The 18634-nt window shown below is 56.7% G+C and overlaps 1 protein-coding gene across 1 annotated transcript in view; it reads left to right on the top strand.

Annotated features, from left to right (window-relative positions):
- Window positions 1-18634, top strand: part of IL6ST (interleukin 6 cytokine family signal transducer) — a 41819-nt gene that overhangs the window by 18111 nt on the left and 5074 nt on the right. The window contains exons 4-14 of the mRNA XM_054575349.1: window positions 60-180; window positions 3347-3513; window positions 4023-4177; window positions 5748-5907; window positions 7639-7721; window positions 8310-8520; window positions 8995-9177; window positions 10498-10599; window positions 10765-10911; window positions 11208-11348; window positions 16921-17017. Coding sequence (XP_054431324.1) covers window positions 60-180; window positions 3347-3513; window positions 4023-4177; window positions 5748-5907; window positions 7639-7721; window positions 8310-8520; window positions 8995-9177; window positions 10498-10599; window positions 10765-10911; window positions 11208-11348; window positions 16921-17017 — 1567 coding nt within the window. The remainder of the gene's footprint in view (window positions 1-59; window positions 181-3346; window positions 3514-4022; window positions 4178-5747; window positions 5908-7638; window positions 7722-8309; window positions 8521-8994; window positions 9178-10497; window positions 10600-10764; window positions 10912-11207; window positions 11349-16920; window positions 17018-18634) is intronic.

Genomic DNA, 18634 nt, shown 5'->3' with positions numbered 1-18634 from the left:
CATTGCCTGTTATTTGTGGATAAAAAGCTTTTTGAAAGTTGCTAATTTTTTCCTCTTAGTGCCTCCAGAAAAACCTGAAAACTTGAGTTGCATCGTGAACGAAGGGAAGAAAATGACGTGCCAGTGGGACCCCGGCAGGGAGACGCACCTGGAGACGAACGTCACCCTGAAGTCGGAATGGCAAGTGCTGTGTGGCCGCTGCGCTGCGCGCCGGGCCCGCTGCGGTAGCCGGCGGTGCTGGGGTTTTACTTTGTCAGGTGGTGTTGAAGGCGCATTTTCAACACTTTCTTTTACGCTGTGCGTGAGAACAGCCGAGACAAAGCAGAGAGAACAGGGGAATGAATCCCCCTGTGCCCACCGTCCGGCTTCAGGAAGGATCAGCTCAGGACCGGTGGTCCGTAGGTCCCCCTCCCCCGCCCCCCGGGAGGCAGGAAGAAAATCTCAGACATTCCGTCGCCTCACCAGGGAGCACTGTAGTGCACCCTCCAGCCGATGAGGACACCTTGAAAAATGACCCGAGGTCACACTCACACCCAGATGGAGTTGAGAAGACCTTCGCATTGTCCCCGCACTTCCTGTTGGTGTTCGGTTTTCCCAGCTGTCTTATAAATGTGCATATTTTCACATCCGTCCAAATCGCGACGCCAGCGGCCTCTGCTTTGCAAGCGGGTCCGCCCCCTCTCCGGGGGCTGGGGGCTCGCCCTGCTTCCCCCTGTGGTGGCTCACTCGTTAAAAGGGCGGTTTCACATTGTTCGACGTTCCTGGCCCTCTGGTTCCTAGAAATTGCTGCTAGATCTAAACACTCGATCAAATGCGGCTTTGACTTTTTTTCCAAAACTGACCAGGAGGGACGCGCGTGCCCGTCGGGAACCACCCCGCCGCCCGGTGGTCCCTCGCTCTCCGACCCGGGGACCGCGCGGTGGCCGCAGGTGTTGCCAGCCCGGCCCATTCGTTATAAAATTCCCCATTAGTTGTCAAACAGAAGCCTGGGGAATTTCGCACGTGCCCGTCACCTGGACCCCACAGCTGCAGCGGCGCTCTGCTGTGTTTGCTGCGCCGTGGGTCTGGCCGTGCGTCCTCTCCGTCCGCCGCTTCCCCCCCTTGGGAGCGGGCGGCGGACGCGGCTGTGCCTCCCCTGAACACCTCAGCGCGCGTGTCGTTGGGTAGGTGTTCCTGGGCGTGCTTTTGGTTTTTGGTGAAATTCGCGTGTATCGTACACATCCGGGCACTTAGATGTGCCCTCGCCTTGAATGTGCCCTTCAGCGGGCTCTGCTCCTGCCCACGCCCGTGTAGCCCAGCCCCCGCCGGACAGGCCGCGCCGCTGGCGCCCCCGGAGCTGTGCCGAGCCCCGGCCCGCCCAGCCGCCTGCCGCCCACTGGGCGGCTCCTCCTGGCTGCTGTCTTCGCTGGGCCTTGGTGCCTGTCCCGGAGGCTCCTACGAGGGGCGTCAGACAGCGGGTGCTCTTTTGTGAAAGGTTCTCAGGACTCGGCCAGTGTTGGGGATTGAACCCTGTCGCCCCCCGGTGGTTGTTACTGAGAGGTTCGCGCAGCCACCTGCAAACAGCCTTTGTACCTGAGGTACAAAATCGAGCCGGTCTGTTTTTTGGTTTGGCCCGACACACCTACAGCTTCCCTTCCTCAGCTTTTGGGGACCCAGACGCACAATGTGTGTGAGACAAAATAGTCTTGATAGTTCCCAGTATTAAACGGCTTGATAACGAGTTGATTCCCTGGTATCTTCCAGAGGTAGTTAATGAGGGGTCTTCCCCCTCATTATGAATTCTTATTTCTAAATGTTTCGATGTGTTTCTGTCTGTTACGGTTATTCTTCCAGACTCTGCCATCGCTTCATCTGTGGTTAGTGGGGACTTGCTCCGATGGCTCACCCTGGTGACGCCGCTTCATTAGCCTTTGATGGCTTCCTTGGGTTTTGATGTGATGTGATTTTCCAGGTTTACCTTAATATATTCCTTGCCCCAAACCTAAAACCAGCCACTTCCCCACTAGCCGTGGCCCCACGCAGTGTGGGATGCGCCTCCGAGGCTGGAGTCTGGGCCGCGGGAATGCGTTCCCTGGCTGCTGTGCTTTCCCAGCTTCTTCAGGGGAATACTGAGAATTTTAAGATTGTTTTCTTTCACTGAGGAGATATAGTTAAGTTGCTATTTTAAAGATACCTAAAATAGTTGTGCTTTTCACTAGCTCTGTAGAAGAGTTCATAGGTTTCATTTTGTCTTTTAAAAAAACTTTTTTAAATTATTTCAGGGGGCGGTGGGGGGAGAGACACTGATTCGCTGTTCCACTGGCAGTGCGTGCACTGGTCGAGTCCTGCGTGTGCCCTGACCGGGGACCGAACTGGCAACCTTGGGGTGTCCGGACAACGCTCTGAACAACTCAGCTGTCCCGCCAGAGCCTCATTTTGCTTTTATTCTTTAGGAATTGTCTTTAAAATGGAAAAGAGTTAACCAAAAAGTCGAATTTATCAAACACGGTGCATGGACGTCACAGGCGTCTCCCTTCCCCGTCTCTGGTCCTCCTCTCCTCCTTTCCCCAGGTTCCCTGGTTTGGTTCGGGTTTGATTTATCACTCTTATTTTAAAAAATAATGTGCGTATATAAATACTCTTTGTTGGCATATAATCTAAATATATGTGAGTGAGTGTAGAAATGTCATGTCACTTTCCACAGTGATGGAGCTCAGACAGTGGTTGCCTGGTTCGATGGAAAGAGGCTGAGGGCATTTTCTGGGTGATAGGAATTCTTTAAAGACAGTTTTTTAAATTTATTGATTTGAGAGAGACATTGGTGTCTTGTTCCCCTCACTGATGCATTCACTGGTTGCCTCTCATACGTGCCCTGACCAGAGATCGCGCCCGCAGCTGGGGCACGTCGGGGCGGCGCAGTAACCGTGCGCCGCCGGGCAGGGCCAGGAACGCCCCCCCCGCCCTCCCGGCCCCCGCGAGCGTTGTGCCTGCAGAAGGGCACTGGTGGCGCGGCACGGACCCCATGGCAGAGAAGGAAAGAGCCGCTGCTGAGCCTGCAGGACACGGGCAATTTCTGGGGATGAGCCGGTGGGGGAGCGTAACACTCCGGATGTGATGTTCCCAGGATAAAAATAGGAAGATGTTTCTGTGTTTAAGATGTAGCGCAAACTCAGTTTTAAAGAAAAGCAGGTTAGTTTTTAAGGAATTTTGTTTTCAGCAGTCAGTTTACTTCAAATTTACTGGAATTAATTTATTTATCCTAAGCTATAATAATCTAGGTCTCACCAGACTCTTGTCAAGGAGCCTCTTTCCCTCTCATTTTTTCAGATCTAGTTTTAACAGCTGATCCCTCCGTGTCTGTATTTAGGGCAACAGAGAAGTTTGCGGATTGCAAAGCGAAGCGCGAGGCGCCCACCTCCTGCACTGTGGACTACTTGCCCGTGTACTTCGTCAACATCGAGGTCTGGGTGGAGGCGGAGAACGCGCTGGGCAAGGCCGTGTCCGCGCACCTCAACTTCGACCCGGTGGATAGAGGTAGGCTCCCCCGGCCTGAGGAGTCATTAAACGTACAGCGGTTTCTGAAGTAGTTTCTCGCTTCTGACGAATGTAGGAACAAGCATTTACTTTACTTGTGACTTTTACAAATGCATTTTACCAACAGCATTAAAAATAATACGGAAAAAGGAAAAAGGAACCAACCACGCTCACAGCTATTTTCACATTGAATGTTATCTCCTGGTATTTGGTTACCAAACACTATACAGGGCCATGACCATAGTATAGATGTTTCATTTTCATTCTTTTTTAAATTGTTATGTTGTATATATTTGTTTTTTGGTGTCTGAACCAGAAAAGATTAACAGAAGTAATAAACCAACGAGAGGCGTCAGTGGAGGGACTTTCCTTCCGTGACAGTGACTTGTTGTCAAAGCAGTCGGCTCGTTAGTGGGAACAAACAAGTGCTTCAAAGTAAGAAAATAAGAAGTGTGTATTTGGGTTTGTGTGAGAAGTTGATAAACACAAGGGTTTGTTTTACTCTTTAGTGAAGCCCAATCCGCCACGTAATTTGTCAGTGAGCAGCTCAGAGGAACTGTCCAGTATCTTGAAATTGACATGGATCAACCCGAATATCATGGCCATAATGGGACTGAAATACGACATTCGGTACAGGACCAGAGATGCCCCAGCTTGGAGCCAGGTAAATAGAAGGCGACTTTGTGTTCAGCAGCTTTTCGTGCAGCCCTCTAAGCTGCGGGGCGCGGTGCTTTCCTGACTGTTGCACGTGCGATACCGCGCTGGACCTCCTCCAGACCTGCACTTCAGGCGAGGGCAAACAGGAAGACATCCGGAAGAAAGGACAGTCTTGCTGAATACAGTAGTTTTAAGTGAAATAAGGAAGTAGCGCAGGGTGACAGAAAAGAGCGTTTTTGGTGGAAGGTGAAGGGAACACGAATGACGAGCAGATGGAGCGGAGGCGTGAAAGCGGGGGGTTGTGGGGAGAAGGGCGCGCAGGGGCTGGTGGGCCCAGCCTCAGGCCGCCGCCTGCTTTCTAAGCGAAGCGGACGGAGCACGGCCGTGCCCGGCCGGTCCCCCGGCATCCGCAGTGGCGCGCTCTTGCCCACCGCGGAGACCACTCGCTGGCCAGCCCTTGACCGGAAGTGCACCGCGTGCGGCCAGGAAGGGCCCGGTGGGGGCTCGGAAGGCTGGAAAGGAAAGGACCGCGGGCCCGGAGGCGGTGCCGGCAGCGGAAGGAGCACTCGCAGCCCTTCGCAGGCTGTCCCTCCAGCCGCGGGCCGCGCTCGCAGGGGAACCCGGGACCTTCCCGCTTGTGCCTGCTGTCTGCAGGGCCGGGCGGCGGTCAGGAGCGGCAGCAGGCCCGGGGCGCCGGGGCTTCCTGGTGGGCGGGGCGCACACCCGAATCCTCTGGGACAGTGTCAGTAGCTTAGAGCCTTAATTTGTTGGCACAAAAAAGGCTGACGCCTATTTCGTATCCCGTGTTGAAAGCTCAGAGCAGTAGAAAGAACCAGTTATTTATACTTACTCTCCTCTTCTTCCTAAAGGCCAAGTGTGTCGACAGCAGTGGCTTTAGTTTTCCTTGGCGGGCTGCGCGTGTCTCCGTCTCGCTTCCCAGGCCCCTCTCCGCCCTGCTCGCTGTCTGGGCACGCGGCCCTGAGCGGGGTCCGTCTGTGGCTTCTGCTCCCTGCGGCCGCCCCCCGTGGAGTTGGGGGACCGGGCAGAGGGGTCTGGCAGGCGGGAGAAGAGGGAGCAGGATCCTCTCACTCGCTTGGCCGCTCCCTCCGGAGCCCAGGTCGCTGCCACCCTTGGGCGGCCCGGCCCGGCCCTGCCCTGCTGCCAGGCGCCGGCACCTCCCCTCTGGGCCGCGGGGCGGGCCCCACTGTGGCCCCGGAGTGCTGGCCACGCTGCCTAAGGCTTTGCTGTCCTCTGCCCGCGCCCCCTCCGTACACTCTCCCCAACTGGGATTCTGACCGGAACGGGCCTTCTTTCCCTGCTGAGGCCGGCGGTGGTGTGGGCCCACTGGGAGGGAGGAAGGAAGGAAGGGTCGGTAGCAGATGTGTCCATGCTTCCCAAGTCACTTCCCAGATCGATTCCCTTGACTGCCTGGGCTGCCTTTTGTCCTGCGTCTTTCTCTCTCCTGGGCCCGAGTTAAGGGGCCAGGTGTGGGCAGGGCCGCTCCTGGGGTCTCACAGAGCCTGGACGACCTGCGACAGATCCATTGTCAGGGGCCGGTTGGTCTGCTCTGTTCCCAGATTCCTCCCGAGGACACGGCGTCCTCCCGGTCCTCCTTCACGGTCCAGGACCTCCGGCCGTTCACAGAGTACGTGTTCAGGGTCCGCTGCCTGAAGGAGGACGGCAAGGGCTTCTGGAGCGACTGGAGCGAGGAGGCCAGCGGGACCACCTATGAGGACCGTAAGTGCACCGGGGACAGGGACGGGGACGGGGACGGGTGCTCTGGTAGCTCCGGCCACACGGCCCTCGTGCCGTTTCGTGGTCGCCCTATTCGGACTAGTCTCTCACACTTTGATTTTTAAGGACGTCGAGATAACCGGTAGCTCACGCCACTGACACTGTAAACCCATGTGATACCCCGTGGGGTAAAGTGGGGGGCACCCGGCGTCTCAGATGCTGCCGGGCGCAGGCCCCTTGGCTGAAGGAGAAGGGTCCAGAGGTCTCCCTGCCTGGAGAGTCACTTCCGGAACCATTAAAATCACACTGCCCGGCAAAATATGCCCAGACCCTCGCTCTCCAAGAGCTGTTGCGCGGTGGCGCGTGTTCACAGCCCTAACCCTACCGACACTCGCTAAGCCCCTGGAAGAGAATCCTGGAGTCTGCCTGCTTGGTTGGTTTCGTTTTCGTTTTTTTCCCATGGCAAAACTGCATGAAATCATTATGCATGAAAGGGAATTTTATGTATAAAAAATTTGACACATAAAATTACAATTTTGAGTAACATTTCCTGGCCCCAGAAGCCAGTGTTGCTGATTTCGTCTGAGGCCATCAAGAAGCGGTCCCTTGGCGTGCAGTTTCACGTCGACCCTTCCCTGTCGCGGCCTCCCCTTGAGGTGTCCGCAGTCCTGGCCCTGGCTGCCGGCCGCCCCCCTCCCCTCGCCCGCAGTCAAGGGCGGCGGGACGCTCAGACCGGATTCCAGGGGCCTTGACGAGTGGTCGGGTCAGCCCGGGGAGCTCCGGGAGCGCCGGTTAGTGCCCGCGTGCGTTTCCCGGGCGATGGGACGCGGCCCCGGTCGATCTTGGAGGTGTCTGGAGCCGAAAAGTTGGGAACCGTCACTTAGTGAATGAAGCCCCAGGCTTCCTGAGGTCAGGGCGTGTTTCCAGCCCATATGCCGCCTCTTTGGTTTTTTTAAAATAATTTCACGTTCTCCACGTGTGTATTTTTCACTTAGGAATTTCTCTGTCTGAACCGCCCCTGCCTTTTCCCAGCCCCCTGACCTGTCTGTCCCTGTGTCTCGTCGGCCGGAGGCACCTCCTCGTGAGCCCCATGCCTGCTTTGGGTTTATTCTGGCCTTCTTCCAGTTCTGTCGAATACTGTATTTTTGCAGTCACATTCATTAACACTTTTAAAAATCAAGTAGTCCTACAGGAATTTTTAGAACCTGACCACTAGCATTCGATACTTTGTTCTGTAAAGTGCTTTTTTCACACTGTTGTTGATTCTGACAACAATCTTGTAAATTCTTTTGTATTATATTGTCTTACACCGAACCATCCCTAAGTAAGGTGGTAAGTTTATACTGCATTTACTCCATTTATTTTAATTTGTTTGACATGCTTACATTTATACATGTAGGGATTTTAAGCGTGTATTTAAGTAGAAGTTTTCCATTTTATTTTTAGCAGTAAGAGGCAGTGGTGCATCTTCGGCTATTGTTTAGGATATGTCTGCAGCTTCACAATGTTAAGATCGTAAGAGAGTGTCAGGATGCTCCAGATCACCAAACTATCCCCCTGACCGAAGGGAGACCCAGGCATCGCGTGCCGGGATGGGAACACACACACAGAAAAAAAAACAGACACCGTGCGATTGAAGGGCAAGAATATTAAGAGCAAAGTAGAGAATAGTTTTCAGAATTTTGTTTTATTGTTACAACACAAACCTCTAAGAAGTTTATGTCGTTTCTTTAGGACCGTCCAAGGCGCCAAGCTTCTGGTTTAAGATGGAGCCAGGCGCAACCCGCGGCTCCAGGCCCGTGCGGCTCATGTGGAAGGTAAGACAGCCGCCCTGGTCCTCTCTGGTCTCTCGTGTAAATACGGGCCATGCGGCAGTGCGAGGGGGTTTTCTCACGGGAGTCCCTACGCTACACCAGCAAAGCCGTCAGCGACCGTAAGACGTGGGGACCCGGAGCTCTGCGCGCGCTGGCGGGGGCCGGGTCACCAGCCCCGGGCGGCGCCTTGCGGCCGCGCAGCACAGCCCGTGAGGGCGGAGACCTGGCCTTGTTACCGATCTCACGTGAGGGCCTCAGAAGCGGTTCATGGAGGTTCGGGTGATCCGAATGCGCGACGGTGAGAGGAGGCGTGAGGCCATCGGGCGGGCCGCGAGCGTGCGTGGGGCGCCCTTCTGAGAACGGGGGAGGGAAGGGCTGGGGCTGGGGCCGCCGGGCCTGCACGGGCCCCGCCACCCCCGCGCCGCCTCCCTCCTCGCCGGCACCTGCCTCCCCGTGGCGGCGAGTTCAGGGCCACGTGGCCAGCGCCTTCCAGGAAACGCGTGACCTAACAGCATCGTTCGTGAACACAAAGAAGTCAACTTCAGTCTCGGTTTAAGAAATACATTTTTAACGTGAAGTACTTTGTTACAGCCTTTGCCTCCTTTTGAAGCCAATGGGAAAATCTTGGATTATGAAGTGACTCTCACGAGAGGGAAGGCCAGTCCACAGAACTACACAGTGAAGGCCACGGAGCTGACGGTGAACCTCACGGACGGCCGCTACAGAGCCACGCTGACGGCGAGGAACGGGGTCGGCCGCTCGGACGCGTCTGTGCTCGTTCTCCCTGCCTGCGACTTCCGAGGTCCGTGCCTGCGGGTGGGCAAAGGCCAGGCCGCCCGCGCGGACGTGTCTGGGGCCATCCCTTGGGGACCACGGGGGCGTGCACCGCCCTTAGGTGGCCCTTTGCCCTTTCTGTCGGCTGCTTAGCATCAGGGTCTTCTCGTTATATGCTTACCTACCTTTTTAGGTATTATTTTAAGGTTTTGGGATCTCTGACTTAAATATATTGTTTATCCAGAGCTTTTAGAGAAGAACAATTATAATTTACGTACACAAAACGTCTGAAGAATTTTGGGAAAGGAAGAATTTAAGTTTCAAATATATAGACTGCATGTAAATTATAATAAGTGCTTTTGTCTTGGAAATGCATGTTAACATCGTAGGCTACAGAAACTGGTGGCACGATAGAGCACAGGGTTATGGGAATGGCTGTAGAGCGTGCACACTTCAGATCGCGAGGGCCCCTCTCACGGCGGTGTCCGCGTTGTGCCCGCAGCAACGCGCCCCGTGAGGGACCTGAAGGCCTTCCCCAGAGACGGCGCGCTGTGGGTCGAGTGGGCGGCCCCGGGCGAGCCCGCCAGCAAGTACATCCTCGAGTGGTGCGTGCTATCGGACAGGTCGCCCTGCGTCCCCGACTGGCAGCAAGAGGAGGGCTCCGTGCGCCGCACCTTCCTAGCAGGTACGCCCGCGGGGACCCTCGCGGCCCCTCAGGCGGGTTTTCCTTTGCAGGCCCCTCTGCCTCCCAGGCACCGCGGCCCGTTGGGACGCGCTCCGGCCTTCCGAGTGGCTAGGCCTGTGTCTCGTGTGCTGGGCACCCCCCGGGGCTGCAGGGTCTGTGTATGGATGGGGTGAGGTCGTCTCTTTAGGCCTCAGTATGGGTTCGACCATCCAACGGCTAGTCACCGAACTGCCACAGCCTCTGCTGCTCACGGGCCCCGGGCCCGCCCTTCTCCCTGCGGCATCGCAGGAGCCGCGCGCTCCTTCCGCCGTTGGGTCAGGGAAGCGGGGCTGGAACTCAGGTTCCCGTGTGTGTTCGCAGCGCAGGTGCGAGGGGGGGACAGGGAGTGGCGACGTGGCAGAGCTCCTTCCTGGGTTGCTCTGCAGCGCAGGGTGCACCTCGTTAAGTGGCTTTAAAGCGACAGAACAACTTGACAGGAAACAGCCCCATGCAGCGCGCGCGCCACGGGCTGTTTGGCCCCGTGAACCCATTCAGTGCACAACGTTAATAAACCGGTTGACTCGTTTGTCAGCTTTCTCAGCTTGAAAGTGCAGGGCCGAGGAGGGAGACAGGCAGCTGCCAGCCGCACGGTGGGAGCCCGAGGACGGCCCGGCAGGCCCGGGGCCGCAGGCTGGGTGCCGGCCTGGCCCGCGCCGCTGTGAACGCGGGCGAGGGAGGCCACTCGTCCCCCGCGGGTGCCGAGCTGTCAGGCAGGGCCAGCCGCTCTGGGTCTGAGGCCAGGGAGCGCGTGCTTGTTCCCACCAGGGGAGCCTCCGTCACGGCAGAAGACGCGCCTCGGGCCGCCGGCGCCTGGACCTCTGGCGGGCGCCGAGGGGGGCTTCACGCCAGGGCTGAGCTGCAGAGCTTATCGGTGACGGGGCCAAGATAGTTTCTTCTTTTAAAATTGGGTTACCTTCTGGGGAATGACAGCAGCTCTTTCAAGCCCACGGACAGAGCCGGGCCCGGCCCCATGGTGGGCGGCTGCCTGGGTGTTGGTCAGGCGCACGGCTGTCCCTTAAACCCAACCGGAAACTCAGGCGTCCCTCGTGTTGACGCTGGGAGTGTCTCCTCTGCTGTGTTGGCAGTGAGAGTGGCCTTTGACTCCGGAAGCGGCTTCCCCGGTCGAGTTTGAGCCCAGCACACGCAGGCAGGCAGCGCTTTGTTACAAAGGCGTGGCTTTCCAAGAAAGTCCAGTGGCCGTGAAACTATAGTGTAAAACTAAACCTGGAATCGGACTTTTTTTGTGACAGAACAGTGTTTAACTTGCTTTTCTCACTCTAGGGAACCTGGCGGAGAGCAAGTGCTACTTAATCACAGTCACCCCCGTGTACGCGGACGGCCCCGGGCTCCCCGAGTCCACGCGGGCGTACCTCAAGCAAGCCCGTGAGTGCGGACCCCATCCGTGGGAGGTGCTGTGTGTGTCAGCCGGGGCCTCTTACCCCTTTTAAACCGGGATGTGTTCCATGAGGCTCAAATAATGTCATGATCATGAAACTTCACTAAATTCTAGTGCTTTCCAGTTACCAAGTAACCTTTGTGCTGTTCCAGCACCTTCCAAAGGACCTACTGTTCGGACCAAAAAAGTGGGGAAGAATGAAGCTGTCTTGGAGTGGGACCAGCTTTCCGTGGATGTTCAGAATGGATTTATCAGAAATTACACGATATTTTATAAAACTAACATGGGAAATGAAACAGGTAACACAACTGTGTCAGTTGGTAAGGGCCAGGTTATTTCTCCCTCAGTCGTTTAAATACCAGTTCCAGTCTCTCCCCGTCGCAGGCTGGCTCTCAGCGTAGAGTGTCAGCCTTGTAAGAGACGCTCCGGCGGATGCGCCCTCACGGTGGTTTTCATGGTTTTATGTCAGTGATGAAACTTGTGTTTGATGAAATGCGCTTCTGTTCCTTTTTGTTACTTTGGCAACGTCAGATGCAGGCCGAGTGAGGTAGGAAAGCCCCGAGCAGCTGAGTAACACGTGTGTGGTCTCTTCCAGCCGTGCACGTGGACCCCTCGCACACGGACTACACGCTGTCCTCGCTGGCCAGCGACACGCTGTACATGGTGCGGATGGCGGCCTACACCGACGAGGGCGGCAAGGACGGGCCGGAGTTCACCTTCACCACGCCCAAGTTCGGTGAGCACGGCGGGACCCGCCTGTCTCTCCTTTCAGAGCTGATGTGCCAGAACTTTGTTCAAGGCACACCTTTGGGCTCATACAAATGATGTGTTCAGAAACTATGATACGTTACTGATCTCGTTTTAGTTGTTTCTGTAAACTACAGAAAATACTTTCCCTCGCCTTTGGTGTTTCTCATGAACTGTTTCTGACTGATAACACCGATGCCCTAGTAAATCCCGAAAGAATGTGTGTGCCTTTCTGGACGGTTCCTGTCTTCACCAGCAGGGCCCGGGAGCAGGCCCTCCCCCGGTCCCTCCCCTGACCCCTCCTCTTCCAGGCCGGTGGCCGGAGGGACTCCCCCGCCCCGTGTCCCCTCACCGCCCTCCAGCTCGGGCCCAGCCTGCCGACACCCGCTTCCACCCGCGCTGCTGTCGTCGCTCGCGGAGACCTCTCGGGTCTCCCGCAGCGCATGCCTCTCAGTCCCCTGGGCTCCTCCGCACGTCTCAGCCCTGCCTTGGCGGCCTGTGCCCCGCGCCGCTGCCCCTCCCGCGGCTCCCCCTCGGCCGTGGCTCAGCCAGCGCCCTCCCAGCCACCGCCGCCTGCTCCGGCTGCCGTCCGCACTGCTCGGAAGGGCTCCTGCGCTCGGCCCCAGGTCCTCGCCGCCATGCGGCCTGCCCGTGAGCCCTCCCTCTGGCCCCCAGACCCACGTCTCCCCGGTTCCGGGCCACCGCCGTCCCTCCGCCACAGCTAGAGCCCAGCGTGACGGCACTGAGTGTCCTCACAGCTTCGTTGCCTCCACAGCCGTGTATCGAGTCCTCTCGTCACTGCGCGCGTGGGCCCTTTCACAAGCTCTTCCTCTGACCATTTTTCTACCTTTCCCCTCTTCCCCAGCGTGTTGCCCGAGGTCAGTCGCTTGTTCTGGCTGCTCCTGTGCCGCCCTGAACCAGGCCTCGGCTGTGTTCTCTGCTGCTCTTGCTACATTTTGAATCATTGTAGAAATCGCCTTACTTTATTATAATCATCCGTGTAGCCCCCGCCCCCAAGTTGTAAGACCACGAGTGGCGAACGGTGAGCCTCACAGCCCTTGCTGGTGAGAGACTGGTGCATGAGAGGGTCAGCGGACAAGCGACTCCTAGCGCGGAAGGGCCAGAGCACCGCTGGGTGCCCGGCAACGAAGGCCGTTTCTGGGGGGGGCTGGTAGGGCCGTGTCCGTGGAATCTGGGTAACCAGCAATATTTGAGATGAAGCGTCGTGCCGTCATCTTCAGAAAACTAAAAACAATAACCTTTTAAAATATTACCTTAATTATAAAAGTAACGTTCAGTGCAGGGAATTTAGACTACACAGAAAGTGCAAAGAGGAGCAAAAATCACTCCTAAATCCTTCATTGGAATTTTTTAACATGTTAGTATGTTCCAGTCTGTTTAAAAAAAATTTTTTTTAATCTATTTTTAGAGGGGAAGGGAGAGAGAGAAACATCAGTGTGTGGCTGCCTCTCATGCGCCCCCTGCTGGGGACCTGGCCCGCATCCCAGGCCTGTGCCCCAACTGGGAATCCAACCAGTGACCTTTGGTTTGCAGGCCGGCGCTCAATGCACTGAGCCCACCAGCCAGGGTATTCCTGCCTTTTCGTGCATAGATTTTTTTTTTTTCCCCCAGAAATTAGATCAGACTTAACCAGTGTTCCTGGTTTCACTTCATCACCTGCTCCTTCACAGACTCATCGTACGGATCTGCTGCGGCTTCTCTGCATGGCCTGCCCTGCTCCCAAGCCCCTTGCGCTGGTGAAGAAATAGAGGGAAAACAATGGAAGGCCCTCTGGGCCCTGTAGACCGTGAAGAGAGGAAGGGTGTGAAGATACCGGTGGGCAGAGTTTCCCCTGCATAGAGATTTTGGGGAGGGGACACACTTTGGCTCTGAAGTCAGGATGTGGGCGGATGGGATGGAGGAGGTGTCTTGGCACAGCGCGCACAGGGCTGCAAGGTGCCGAGTGGGGCGAGCAGCACCTCAGTGCCGCCAGCATGGCCGCCGAGCACTGTGGGGCAGACACGTGAGTGCCTCGGTGCCTGGCAGGTGCCCGTGGCCCGCTGCGGCTGGTCCCCAGCAGGGCCGGACCACCTCGTCTCCGTTGGGCTCTGTAGGGCGCAGAGGGCTCCTGGTGGCAAAGGCCAGACTAACTGAGCAGCGTGTGGCTGCCGGGCTACGTTCACACGTTTTCTCTGTGCGGCGCTCATTGAAAGGGGACTGGAGGAGCTCACCAAAGACAACCACGAGGCAAGTCTTCAGAACTCTGCCCACAGCCCTGGTCGAGAGGGCGGTGCAGGTGAACGCGGCACTTGCCTCCCCCACAGACAGATCCAGGGTACAGCTCAGCTGCAGAGCAGCCATGGCCGAGAGCCCCCCGCAGTCCAGCTGAACGGAAGGCCTGCAGCCAGGGATGCACAGAAGCCACATCGAGGCGGGTAGGAGGGGCAGACACGGAGCCGGGACGGACACCTCTGCGTTGGGGGTACCCGCCCAGGGTTCCAGGGCCGGGAAGACAAGTCCCCATAACTTCTGACTGTAAGAACGAGTGGGCATGAAGGCTGAGGAAAATGGAAGCTTCCGGAGTCCCAGGCAGTTCCTCTTAAAGGGCCTGTGCATGGACTTACTCGGACTTGCTCCCCCGAGCTCCAGCCCAGGGGCAGCAGCTTGAAAGGCACAGGAACGCAGGGAGGGGCCGTGCCGCCGGCTTCAGGGAGCGTGCTGGCAAGCGGCGGCTCCCTCCCAGACAGGAGCCTGCCGGAGGCCGCGGTTCCTTCCAGGAGCCCCCCCGCCCCCGCCCCAAGTCAGCAGGCAGGCGCCGTGTCTGACACTCAGCAACCAGGCTGCCGCTGGTTGTGCCCCGCCCTGGGGATTCTCTGAGGCCCTGTCCCACCCGACTCTAGGCCCACCCACGCTGTTTCCGGTTGCTTTTCCGTGTGGATGCCCTGTCTGGGCCCATGCCTCGGCCTTCCCTGCGATCGCTCCCACGAGCAGCATTTGGCCTCCACGAGCCCCATAGCTCTTGCTGAGTGGCCCCAGGCCTGGCACTAGCGGCAGCCGGCGTTGGTTCAAGCTTGGCCTCATCAGGGCACCGCCAAGCCCAGCACAAGGAGCGGCCGCCTGCAGGTGGCTTTGTAGCTCATGCCGGGGGGTCCTGGACAGAACACAGGCGGTGGCCGACCTTCGACGTGCCAACAGCCATCAAGGGTCAACTGCATCAAGAAGGTGTACTCAGCCCACATGAAGGGCACCCACGTTCCCAGCTTGGGTGGCAGGAGGCTATGCCGCTGGACCTGAGGGACACCTATTGCCATAGGCCCAGCCAGCAAGCCCGGGAGACGCAGCAGCTCTTCCCATACATAGAAACCAAGGCAGGGAGGCGGCCAGGATGAGGGGGCAAAGAGAACGTGGCCCGAGTGAGAGAACAGATCGGAACCCCAGAAAGACAGCTGACCGCAGCGGCGACAAGCCAGCCAGCAGATGCAGCGCTCAGACGCGGGCTGTGAGGGAGCTCAGGGAACTTCAGAACGTCAGCAGCATCGGAAAGGGTATAAAAACCCCAAAAAGGAACCAGTCAGAAATGAAGAATACACTAATTAAACAACTTACAGGGAATCAACAGTAGAGTGGGTTAAGCCAAGAATCAAAACAGCAGTTTGGAATATAAGGGAACAAAAAAGCACAAATCAGAACAGTAAGAGAAAAAGAAGCCCAAAAAGTGCAGATCATGTAGGAAGCCTCTGGGACAACTCGAGGCGTCCGGAGTCACACCACGGGCACCCGAAGGAGGAACGAGGGAGCAAGGGGTCGGAAGCCTGTTCGCAAAAACCGTGGCAGAAAACTCCCCGGACTTCGTGAAGGAACCTAGACATGCAAGTCCAGGAAGCACAGAGTCCCGAACAAGGTGGACCCACAGAGGGCCCCCCCGCCCCCAGCCACGTCGTCATCGCATTGCCAAAGGTTAAAGACACAGGGAGAATCTTAAAAGCAGCAAGAAAAATGCAGTTACTTAAAAGGGAGTCCCCGGAAAACTGGCAGCCGAGTTCTCCACGGAAACTTTGCAGGCCGGGAGGGGCTGGCGACAAGTATTCAAAGTGATGAAAAGCAGGGGCCTGCAGCCACGGTTACTCTCTCCAGCACAGCTGTCACTTAGAATGAAGGGCAGGTTTGAAGGGCTTCCCAGACAAGAAGCAGCCAAAGGAGTTCATCCCCACTAAGCTGTTATTACGTGAAATGCTAAAGGGGCTTATTTAAGAAGAAGAAAATATGAACAATAAAATGGCAGTAAGTACGTATCTATGAGCAATTGAATATTAAAAAAATAAATAAGCACGACAGAAACACAGAGAACATGTTGACAGTTGCCAGACGGGGCGGCGTTTGGGAGCTGGGGGAGGGGGAGGGGTTAAGAAGGACCACCTGTCACAGGGAAGTCGGGGGACGTGAAGCACAGCGCGGGGAGCGCAGTCAGTCACATCATGACGACTGTGCACAGTGCCACCTGGGTCCGAGACGCACCGGGCGGCCGCTTGGTAGGCTGCGCGGTGTCTGTCCAGTCCATTGCGGTGCATCTGAGACGGGCGTACTGTTGTATGTCGGCCGTAATTTTAAAAATGATGGAAAAATGCCTCCAATGTAAAGTGCCCCAATCAGTGATGCATTTGGTTGATAAGCTCCCCGTTAGGCAGGTACAGAGTCGCGTGCTATGCAGGGATCTTCGGCTTACTGCTCTTCAGGTGACAACATTCCTCCTGCTGCCTGTGCCTACGGAAGTTCCCCTCAGATTCTTAGTCCTGTATCAGAGGTACCATCTTTTTGAAAGTAGCAAATACCAATTAAAATCTTGTCTGAAGGCTCCGCGCATACTCCTTGTGGAAGGTCACACGCGCAGGTCGGGTGTCGGGGTTGCTCCCAGCTCCCGCCGTCCTGCGCCGTTCTCACCGAGGAGCTTTGCCACGGTTCTGCCGTGTGTGGGTCCGGGTTGTCCTCGTGGGTTCAGTCTGAAAGCTCCGACTTCCCAGGCAGAGCCCCCAGTAAGCGGCTCTCATCCTCTTGCCCCAGCCCACGGTGCTTTCTGCCGGCGCCGTGGCCGGCGCACTGTGGGAGGCATCGGTGCGGGGGGGTGGCAGTGGGCAACCTGGAAGTCCGAAAAGGCTATTAGAAAACTCGCCCGGTATTGCATCTTTTTCAGTAGCACAGGCGTGTCTCGGCGGTACCATGGGTCGGACCCTGGGGCACCGCCGTAACGGGAGCCCACGGGTCTCTGGGCTTCCCCTGTGCTTGTAGGGGTTACATTTGTGCTGTCATCTGGGAAGTGCAGCAGGGCGTCACATCTAAGAAAAAAAACAACAGCACACATACCTTAATTTAAAAAATGCTTTATTGCTTAAAAAAAAAAGCCAGTAATCATCTGGGCCTTTTGCCAGTGGAGGTCTCCTCCTCAGTTTGTAGAACCGTGGGCCTGCAGAGGTGAGGAAGCGCGGCGCCTGGGGCCCGGGGGCGGGACCCCCTCGTCCTTGCCGCGGGTCCTCAGCTTCTGTCCTTCTCTCCCTTCTTGTCTCCAGCTCAAGGAGAGATTGAAGCCATCGTCGTGCCTGTTTGCTTAGCCTTCCTGCTGGTGACACTCCTGGGAGTCCTGTTCTGCTTTAACAAGCGAGACCTGTAAGTACCGCGCACACGTGGCGCCGCGAGGCCCCCGCGTGGGGAGCGTGCGGCTGGGTGAACCCGATAGCCGTGTGCAGCCGCGCGGCCGCCGCCCGAGCTGAGCTGCAGCGGCCGCCTCGGAAGCGCCCTGGCTGGCGGCGTGTCCCTTCCCCGCCCTGAGCCCCCCGGCCCCTCCGTCCTCTGCGTCCCGGGACTCAGTTTTGCGTGTGACAGCTTTCACCTAATGTGTTTCTGAGATTCATCCATGTTGTTGAATCTGCTGGTATTTTGTTCTTTTCATGCTGAACAGTAGCCTGTAGTCCAGGCGCCTCACAATTTGTTCATCACACGTCTGTTAAGGACGTTCGGGCTGTTCCTGTTTTGCTCTTGGGAGTGTTGCTGCGAACATTCCGTGCGGACTTGCTGGGGTGCTTGTTACCCACTCGTCCTGAGTGAACACCGCGGGGTCCCGGGGCAAGCGCACGTGTAGCCTGATCGGACACCGTCACGCGGGTCCAGCGTGGCAGCGCCATCCCCTGTGCCCCGCAGGTGCCCCCCGCCCGCCCCCGCAGCCACCCCTCGCCCCTGCGGGTCCTCCCTCAGCCGACCCCCTCAGGCATGTGCGGTGCCGTGTCTGCGGAGTTTCCGTTCCCGTTTTCCTGACTCGCGCGCGTGCTGCTCACACACTTCCTTTGTAATGTGTCTTGAAATCTTTTGCCCACTTTAAAACTGGGTTGTTTGCATGTTAGTATTGAGCTATACAACGTCTTCGTTTATCCTGGTTACAAAAGTTTTGTCAAGTGTATGTTTTGCAAATTCTGGTATGTGGCTTACCTTTTTGGTTTTTAAGATTTTATTTATAATATTTATTTTTAGAGGGGAAGAGAGGGAGAAAGAGAGGGAGAGAAACGTCAGTGTGTGGTTGCCTCTCGCACGCCCCCTCCTGGGGACCTGGCCGCAACCCAGGCCTGTGCCCTGACTGGGAACTGAACCCGCGACCGTTGGGTTCGCAGGCTGGCGCTCGATACACTGAGCCACACCAGCCAGGGCATCTTTTTGTTCTCTTAATTGTGACTTTAGAAAAACGAAAGTATTTGATGAAATCCATTTTTTCAGTGTTTTTTTTATGGCTCTTGGGCTTCACGTCCTGTCCCAACCTTTGCCTAACCTGGCGTCACAGGTGTGTTCCTTGGTTTCCTCTAGAAGTTTGATTATTTGAACTGTGATCTCTTTAGAATTACGTTGTGTGTGTGGTGTGAGGTCATTTTTTTCTATATATATCTAGTTGTTCTGGCATCATTTATTGAAAAGGCTTTTTTCGATTGAATTGCCTTTATGCCTTTGCCAAAGTCCGTTGTCCACACGAGGCGGGCGGCCTTACGGACGCTCAGTTCCGTTGCGTTGCTTTCCTTGCTGCCCGGCCGTGACTGTTACAGCTCCATAGCGAGTTGGGAGAGCAGGCCTTGGAACCCGCCCACGTGTTCTCCTTCGTGATGTGGGCTGGCCTCTTTGCCTTTTCATGTAAATTTTAGTACCAGTTCACCAGTTTAATTTAAGGAAACCCTGCCGGAGTTTTGGTTGAGTGTCATGGAGAGGGCGGACCCGTTCAGGGGAAGGCGCAGCCTGCGTGTAGCC

The sequence above is a fragment of the Pteronotus mesoamericanus genome, unplaced genomic scaffold, assembly GCF_021234165.1.
Source record: "Pteronotus mesoamericanus isolate MK-2021 breed Mesoamerican mustached bat unplaced genomic scaffold, CSHL_Meso_final contig_29, whole genome shotgun sequence".
Taxonomy (NCBI): domain Eukaryota; kingdom Metazoa; phylum Chordata; class Mammalia; order Chiroptera; family Mormoopidae; genus Pteronotus; species Pteronotus mesoamericanus.
Note: the sequence above shows the minus strand (reverse complement) of the source record. Positions and strands in the feature narration are given on the sequence as shown.